Below are 9,719 nucleotides of genomic sequence, written 5' to 3' on the forward strand. Positions count from 1 at the left end.
ATATATCACTTTCAATAAGATCAGATGAAATATTTAAAAGACAAATAAAAATCACCCCCCCCCCCCCAATTTTGATAAACCTGTAGAACTTTTTTTTTTTCACAAATCGTACATTAGTGCTTGCGATTTCTTGATTTATTTTATATTTTCTTTTGGATTTTAAGGTATGTATATTCACCTAAATAATAATAAAAGGAAAACAAGTTCATCAAATAAAAGGACAAAAACTCTATTTTAAAAAACCCGCAAAACGGATTTTTGGACGAAAACCTATGCTAACAAGGATTCCGTTCAAAGAGTTACGTATTGTGACCTTAAATATGGAGAGGATTTTAATTAAAATAAAAACGGCTATTTTAATCAAGTTAACCTTGCCAAACTACACGATTAACAACACCGTATTCAATTCCCCATATAACATTTATAAATATAGCACAAATTTTGTTAATATTAAATATTTTAAACAAAAAAAAATCATTATTAATAGTCTAAGAATATATGTACTACCAAACCACAAGCTTATACTAAAAGTTGGGGTTATACTATGCTACTTAGAAATCTTAACCAGAAAGAAGGGTTGTTTAACGGTACTAACTACAGATCATTTATTTAGGTACTCTCGTTGTTGAAGCAAAAATCATTTCTGAAACTAATATTGGACATATAGTTTTGATCCATAAAACACCATTGACTCCAAAAGACAATAAATTAATAACATTTAACTTTCAAAGACGACAATTTCCCTTGCAATATGTTTCGAGATGAGCAGAAATAAAAGCCAAGGTCAATCATTGTCTAGGGTTGGTTTGTATTTGAAAGAACTCATATTCTCATACGGACAACTATATGTGGCATTATCAAGAGTTAAAAGCAAACATGGGCTAAAGATTTTGATTTTTGTTAAACAAGATGTATTGACCAATACATCCACAAGTAGCGTACAGGGAAATTTTTACTTATTTGTAAAGTTTTTGTGTAATGTTTGCTTTGTAATTTTAACACAACTTGTAATTGTATTAAAGATATATAATAATTGTGTTTTTAATTGTATTTTGGTTAATGTTTGAAGTTTATAATTTTCATCAATTCTCCGTGTAATACACGGGACTCACACTAGTTATGTATAAACTGTTTAAATCAATATATCTGAGATCTTCTGTCTTAATTTCATTGCAAATGTCGAATTCCAGTCAAAATTTTGGAGATATTCACTACTAATTTCAAATTCGCACGATATAAATGGTACGCAGTAACATTCAATTTTTGTTTTGCACTCACATATTTATGGGTGTTATGTGGATCACTTACATTACTAGTTAACTAGGTTTGAAATTAGATCAATAAGATTGCAAGACTCTTAATAAGACAAATGTCTGAATATAAGCAATGGAGGTAGATTATATGTCAATGAGTTTGATGAAACTGAAAATGGTGAAGCTGATGATGAAGTTGGCAAGTCTAGCCGAAGTAGCGGTCACTCAGATTCGTGAACATCTTGGTTATATGGTTCTAATGAACCTGGTTTATACAGACATATATCGATATATTCAAGTCTATAGCAAAAGTAGCGGTCACTCAGATTTGTGAGCGTCTTGGTTTGTACAGTTCAAATGAACCTGATTTATATGGACATATCGATATTGCTACCACATAAAACTGTAAAGTTTTACACTAATGAAACTAATATAAACGATCTATTAACAACTGGGTGTCTATTTAAGATTAACAAGGCCTCTGAAACTCTTTACCGGTGGTGATGATGGCATTGACCCACTCTCGGGTACAGCTCTGGTATGCATCACTGATAGAATACTTAAAGCTGTGGACCTGTGGTGTGGGCGATGCTTCCCAAGGTTTGTTGTCCATGCGTTTATTGCCACTGTAGATGGCATGGAATTAGAAAAATGAGGGCGATGAAGGTGGCCAAGGTAGCAACGGAAGCACACTTAGTCTTAATTAACTTACAAGCGGGTGCCAATTCACACCAAAAGAGGACGAGCTAATTAAACATTATCTGATGAAATGATCAAAAAAATTATGTTTAATAAACGCTTCTTCCGCTTGCAAGAATGGGTACCTAATGAGTAGTTAAATCAAATTCAGTTGCGACCTCAGCCAGTTTCATCACTTTCATTGTCCTAGCCACATGCCATCTTTAGTGACAACAAACACAAAACTAATAAACAATGAAAAGACCGACACCACCATTGATGTCATTCAAATGATTCTTGTTAGAAGTTTCCTATCAATGACGAACACCGAAACCATACTTGAGAGTGGTTATCGCCATCACCACCACCACCACCGTTTCCTTGTTGTTTTCAAACAGACACCAAGTTATTAATGTGGTTACGAACTTGAAAACAATCCATGACAAAACCGACTGTGTCATGAACTAAATAAAATAACCAAAAATAAGAATTCAACACGTTTTAAATATTAATAAAAAACAAGTAACCTTTGAGTCATTGTTTGTCTAGCACAATATGCGTGCCTCTAAGATCCCATCAAACATATGCTATAAAAGACGAACTCCCATCAAACAGATGCTACAAGTGACGAATTCCATTACGTGAGAAACAAACAACTCTGATCCTTTTTTCAGTTGAGCTTCAAACCGGTTTTTGTAGGGAACGCCTTTCCGCGATGATTGAAGATCATAAAGTTCATATTTGAGGGTAAAGACACCACCCTGCATTTTAAACAAGTTACATAATACCAAAATCGTAGAATAAAATACATGAGATATCATACAGTTATTTACATAAATGATAGATCCCAGGTTATAAACTCGTGTTAAATGTTGCAGAGTTCAATTTCCAGTGAAAACCTAGCTTCAATTTACATATTACTAAACATATTTAAATTCATATTGCATTCATCCTTCCAAAAAAAAATCAAAATCTGTTTATAAACTAATTAATGAATCAAGTTCCACCGGCTAAATCAACTTGACTAGGCTCAAGCTCGGCTTGTTTTGACTTACGTGAGCTCGAGCTAGGCTTGTGATTTGTTTTTTCAAGATCAAGCTCGGCTCATTTATAATTATTAGTTAATTTAGATACATTTTTTTAAAATTATTTTTATATGTTGAGAAAGCCTTAAACGAGCCTAAGCTCAGCTCGGGCTAATGTGCAGCACCTTAAATGAGCCAAAGCTCATAAATCCAAAACCAAGCAGTTAATTAGGAAAAATATCGGATATCGGTTGAGGACCGATATTTGAGATATCGGTTATCGCGGTGGGATATCGGTAATTTTAAGAGCATGCAGAATTTATATATATAAAACTTTTAACACTAACAATTCAGTATACACTTTTACTATTAACAAATTATCCTTTTGCAACTTGCAAAACACTAACAATTGTAGCAAGTAGAAACTGATTTAAGACTCAAAACACTAACATTAAACACTAAAAGTTGAAAACTAAGACTTCAAACACTGATATCGGGAATATCAGTGAAATATCAGTTAATATCGGTCAATATCGCCAATATTATCGGTACCAGCATTTTGACCGATATTTCACACGAGGACCGATAACCGAGATACCACCGATATTGACTGCATAGATCCAAAATTATTAAAACTTAGAAATAAACAAGTCTAGTTAAGGCTTGAAGAGCCTAAACGATCTTCTCACAAATAGCTCGAGCTTGAGCTCGGTAACTAAACGAGCTTCATTTGAGGTTGAGCTCGATAAGGCTAGACTCGTTTCAAGCCTATTAACAAACCAAACACTATTTAATAAATACTAGAACTACTACTACCCTAAGCAGTTAATGCGGAAAAATATCGGATATGGATATCGGTCAAGGAACGATATTTGAGATATCGGTTATCGCGGTGAGATATCGGCGGGATATCGGTAATTTTAATATCATGCAAAATTTATATATATAGCACTTTAACACTTACAATTCAGTATACTCTCCTACTATTAACAAATTATCCTTTTGCAAGTTGCAAAACACTAACAATTGTAGCAGGTAGGAACTGATTAAGACTCAAACCACCAACATTAAACACTAAAAGTTAAAAAATAAGACTTAAAACACTGATATCGGGAATATCGGTGATATCTTGGTGAAATATCGGTAAAATATCTGCCATATATCGGTCAATATCTCCGATATTATCGGTACCGATATTTTGACCGATATTTCACATGGGGACCGATAACCGAGATACCACCGAGATTGACTGCATAGCTACTACCTAATAACAATAATAAAAATAATGATAATAATAATAATAAGTACCTATTCTCATCGGAATCCGGTAGAATCGAACGAAAATTCCCCGGGACAGTCAATCCAGCAAACAAACTCAAAATCATAACTAAAACCAACTCAACTAAAACCTGACAATCAACACAATAATAATATTCAAACTCAGATCCACAAAAGCCCTAACAAAAACACAAAGATCACAGAAATAGAAATAAATAAATTTACTTCATAAGGAGGTCCAGCGAACTCATCTTCAGTGATCTTAAGCAACGCCCTATCTAATTATCACAAATTAACAACAATTAAGTTATTAACTTAATAATTAGGTTTAACAATAATAATAATAATAATAATAATAATAAGTAGAGTTACATTGAATAGTTTGATAAGCGGCGTGTAAGAGCATGAGAACGGCGAGTACGCCGACGGCAAAGCTGACGGTTATCGTCATCGGTGAATTGAATTGCAACTGGATTTGGGGGTTTTGGATTTGTTGATATCGAATTGATCGGATGATGCTTTTTGACTTAATAGTCAAATGGTTGTATTAATCCTTTGATGAGTTCATTGGTCCTTTGTTTATTGTTTCTCTTTCTTTTTAGTCATCTTTTTTGTTTTGCTAAAATGGACCGCTAGGCGGAGAGCTGTTCACGAGTCGAGCCCGAGTCAAGTCAGGGTGGTTTGAGCTCGGGCTCGAAATTAAACGGGGCAACTCAACGGATCTAGCTCGATTTTGATGTTAAATGAGATTAAGATCGAGCCAACGAGTCGACCCATGATCGAGCCAAGCCTATGTCGATTTTGGCTCAATTACAAAAATGAGTCAACTCAGCTCAGAAGGTTTCAAATCAAGTTTTTTTAGCTTGTTTAATTCGAGCTTTTATCGAACGAGCCCAAGCTTCGAGCATCGAGCTTTTTGAACAGCCCTAGCGGAGTGGCATCGAAGTCTGTGTCTTTATCTTCGTCTATAAATTTTACGGAATTGTTCTATCTTTGTCTCTAAATTTTAAGAGCTTATGTTATTTTTATATTTATATTTTTATATTTTTATGCAAATTTTTATTTTAACGTTATAGTTTATTATAAAATTATTATACAAAAGTTTATTTTATCTTTTTAACATGTTTTTTTTCCTGAATTTGCCCCAAATTCGAACCCTAGATCATCAATCGCATCCATGCGAAACTTGTGTGCGTAAATGTTATATGATATACAGAGCTCTTGAGCTATTGACTGTTAAATCTTTATCAGGAAGAGTTTATTCAACTAAAATAACCCAAATCCCATTTTCACTTTGTACATTTAAAAAGGAATCATCATCAACTAAAATTTTGAAGAAAATAGTTTGCCCGCCAGGTGTTTGACAAAACGCCTAAATGAAATAATCTTTGTTTTTGGTGTTTTGAGGAGGGGAGGGCAACGGGTGGTTGCTCTCCTCCTTCCTCTTTGGTTCGGGTGTTCATTCCTCAAACTCAACTCGAGTTTTGTTTTATTATTATTTTTCTTGGTGTGGTACTTGGCTACCGGGGTGTTTTGTGGGTCGGGGGTGGTATGACCGGGGCTATTGAGGAGGTTGTTTGGCCGTGTCCGTTTAGAGGCTTCCACTGTTTCCCGGATGGATTACCGGGGTCCAAGGGGGTTCGATTGGCCGCACATATTAAGCGGCTTCATTTGTCATCGGATGACAAGAAAGAGACCTTACGGGAGGCGATCTCGACAAATTTGGATTTGTTTATTTCGGTTGGTGAGGCTTTAAAGGTCTCGCGTAGGTGGATGTGTGGAGCGTGTATGGAGTCACATGCTCTCCGTCGGGGGTGCCATCATGATGACGGGTCGGTCTGGTACAAGTGTGTCACGGGAGATGTGGAGGAATATATAGTGGGGATTGCGAAGCCACATGTTGGGAGGGAAGTTGTCGCGGTGGGAAAGGTGGAGGTGGATGTAGCTCTCCTTGAGCGTGTCTTCACTCTTCCTATTACGACTGTTAAAAACATTCCTCATAGTTGTCGTATGGCTTTTTCCCAAGCCTTAGTGGGTGCTCTGGGTAAGGTGGCGGCTATGCCAGATTCTGTTGAGGCGTGGGTGAAACTGTTGTTGTTACCACGTTGCACCTTACGAGTTTTCAGACCTTCTAATCGTCAGCAACGCAGGTCTGGCAATAGAAAGTCTGAGCAATGCCGAATTATTCAACGGTCGCTATCCGCTTGGGGTGACCGTGACGGTTTCTTTGAGCTCCTTATATCGCTTTTTAACCAACCCCTAGGAGATGCCCCGGGTGGTGATGCGTTTGTACCCGAGTCTGACAACGCCGGGTTGGGCGCCAATGTTAAACAATGTTTGCGAAAAGTTGCGGACGGACATTTCACTGCTGCGGTCAAGGTATTATGCTCTTCAGGGGTTGCACCTTTCGGTAAGGATACTTTGAACGCTTTGTTGTCTAAGCATCCCATCATGGCACCTCCGATTATGCCTGCTTCCTTGCTTTCTGAGTCTCCCCTTGTCGTGGACGTTGATAGTGTGCTTGGGTGCATTAAGTCTTTCCCTAAAGGGACTTCGTGTGGGCGGGACGGTTTGCGAGCCCAACACATTTTAGATGCGTTGTGCGGAGAGGGGTCTCCGATTGCTGATGGTTTGCTCAAGGCTATCTTTGCGGTGGTTAATTTATTTTTGGGGAAATGTGTCCTAAGGTGTTGGCAGAGTTTGTTGCGTCTGCCCCACTTACGTCGTTGCTTAAACCGGACAATGGGATTAGACCTATTGCCGTTTGGGCTATTTGGAGGCGGTTGGTCTCTAAGATGGCTATGAGGGGTGTCGGGAAGGAGATGGTTAAATACCTCGGTGACTTTCAATTTGGGGTGGGAGTCCCCAGTGGGGCAGAGGCCGTGCTTCATAGCACGAACAGGTTTCTAAATCAGTTTCATTCGGATGGGTCATTGGCTATGCTTACTGTTGATTTCTCCAATGCCTTCAACTTAGTAGATAGAACGACCCTTCTACATGAGGTTCGGAGTCGATGTCCTTCCATTTCTCTTTGGGTGGATTTTTTATATGGGCAGTCGGCTAGGTTATATGTGGGTGATACTTTCATTAAATCCACCACTGGGGTTCAACAGGGGGACCCTCTTGGGCCTCTCCTTTTTGCCTTAGCTTTGCACCCACTTGTTCACCAAATCAGAGATCGGTGCAAGCTTCTCTTTCATGCTTGGTACTTGGATGATGGCACGATTATCGGGGATACTAGAGAGGTAGCCAAAGCATTAGATATTATCAGGTCTGAGGGGCCTCGTTTGGGTCTTGAATTAAACGTTAAGAAAACAGAGTTATTTTGGCCAACATGCAATGGGGTGAAGGCACAGGAGGGGTTGTTCCCTTACGGGATTGGAAGGCCAGTGCTTGGCGTGAAACTCCTTGGTGGTGCTGTAAGCCAGGATGCGGGGTTTATCAGCAGTTTGGCTATGAAAAGGGCATCTAGCGCTGTGGAACTGATGAGCTGTCTCCCAAGACTTCGGGATCCTCAATGCGAGCTTCTTTTGCTTCGCTCATGTATGGGAGTCGCCAAGCTTTTGTTCGGTTTGAGAACATGCCAACCTATGTATGTGGGGGAAGCTGTTTCTATATTTGACAATGGTCTTCGAAGGGCGATTGAGGACATCGTGGTTTGTGGAGGTCCGTTCTTTGGGGATCTCCAATGGAGGTTGGCATCACTTCCGATCCGTTATGGGGGGTTGGGTCTCTGTTCGGCCGAGGATGTATCTACATATGCTTTTGTGGCTTCGAGAGCACAGTCGTGGTGTTTGCAAGACCATATTCTTCGGGGTTGTGATATTTATGGGTTGGACTCTGATTATGGGTGTGCGATGGATCGTTTACGTACTTCACTTCCAGATTTTGATCTTAGCGGGTTCTCTAATAAGGACACCGCCCCCCCTAAAGCCCAACATGTTGTGGCGAGTGCCTTATTTAGTGGAATCGTCAAGAGTTTAGAAGTGAAGTTTGATCTATCCCCTCGCCAAAAGGCGGTGTTTGAATGCCTTCGGGCTCCTCGGGCTCAGGATTTTCTAACGGCCATCCCCATTGAAGGATTAGGCCAACGTATGTCGGGTTTGGAGTATCGGGCTATCCTTAAGTACCGGTTAATGATCCCTATGTTCCCGACGGATGAACCTTGCCCAATTTGTCGCAAGGTCTGTTTGGATTCTTTTGGTGACCATGCGGTGCATTGCAAAGAATTGCCTGGCTTTAAATACAGACATGATCTGGTTAGGGATGTTCTGTGTGATGTTCTTAAACGGGCAGGGATTTCTGCTAAAAAGGAGGCCCCTGTTAACTTTCTCACGGATCCTATTGAAGAGAGGTCTACTTTACGACCAGCTGATATTCTTATGTTCGGGTGGGCAGGGGGGGGAAACACGCCTGTGTGGATCTTACAGGAGTGTCTCCTCTTGTTGGGCTCAGGGACCGTGGGTTTGTTGTGGGTCAGGCTGCGTTGAAGGCTGAATCGGGCAAAGTTGTTAAACACGAGAAAGCTTGTTTAGATAATCAACATGTCTTTCTACCATTTGCCTTTGATACATTTGGTTTTCTGGCTCCAGAGGCTGTGAAATTTTTGAGTAGGGTTCAGCGCGTCGTACACGGAACCTCTTCAGCTTCTAGGTCCTAAAGCTTCGTTTTTAGCAGGATTGGCTTTGCTGTTCAAAAGGGGGTTGCGGCGCAGCTTGTTGCCCGTTTGCCTGCCACTTTATTGTAATCGTTTTATAGTAAATTATATAAAACTTCGATTGTGATACCTATAAAAAAAAAATAAAAATTTAAGACCGTTTAAGATTGAATTAATATTAATAAATACAAATTCCGTTGGTCCTTACAAATAGTTTGGCCGGTCCTCACAAATTCCGACGGGCCTCACAAATATGAACAAACTAGATTTTCACAGCGCCGGAGCAATTAGAAAAAACTTCAACGTTGAAACTTAGGTGTTGGTGTAAATTCAGTTAGTATCGTTTACGTTCTTTACGATATGGACACCATTGGTAAAACCTTAACGTCCAAAAAATATATTTTCGTTAAATTAACATATAAAAAAAATTATTTAAAACAAAGTTTGTTTGGTCAGTAAACCCGGACAGTGGTAAAACCCAAGCGTTGTCAGTCCAGGCATTGAGGCGGTAACTAGACACGAATTCTGTTGGTTTCGGCTATGTACGTTACGATACCAGAGCTAAAAAAGAAAAAATATATATATAAAAATTGAGTGGACCAGTGGGGTGGTGGCGGTAGGTAAACTCGGGCGTTGGTAAAACCAAGCGTTGTTGGTCCCGGATGTTAAGACATTAAGTCTATGCGAATTGGATCGGTTTTCGTCACATTAACAAAAACAAAAAAAAAACCCAAAAAACAAAATTGTGTGGACAAGTAAGGTGCCGCCAAGTGGCCCAATAGCGGCTTAGCGGCACCAAACTTGTAAATTATATCTATTAGATAATGA

General features: G+C 39.1%; 1 protein-coding gene across 1 annotated transcript; it reads right to left on the bottom strand.

Annotated features, from left to right (window-relative positions):
- Nucleotides 1–2,236: 2,236 nt before the first annotated feature.
- Nucleotides 2,237–4,787, bottom strand: LOC143605829 (membrane magnesium transporter-like). Its single transcript, XM_077081807.1, has 4 exons — nucleotides 4,607–4,787; nucleotides 4,460–4,512; nucleotides 4,265–4,365; nucleotides 2,237–2,692 (listed from the first exon to the last, which is right to left on the bottom strand). The coding sequence occupies exons 1-4, from the start codon at nucleotides 4,683–4,685 to the stop codon at nucleotides 2,602–2,604; spliced, it is 324 nt and encodes a 107-aa protein (XP_076937922.1). The 5' UTR covers nucleotides 4,686–4,787; the 3' UTR covers nucleotides 2,237–2,601.
- Nucleotides 4,788–9,719: the final 4,932 nt, after the last annotated feature.

This window comes from Bidens hawaiensis, unplaced genomic scaffold (assembly GCF_021521415.1).
Source record: "Bidens hawaiensis isolate Kalapana, Puna unplaced genomic scaffold, B.hawaiensis_p1.1 tig00002123_1, whole genome shotgun sequence".
Classification (NCBI taxonomy): Eukaryota; Viridiplantae; Streptophyta; class Magnoliopsida; order Asterales; family Asteraceae; genus Bidens; species Bidens hawaiensis.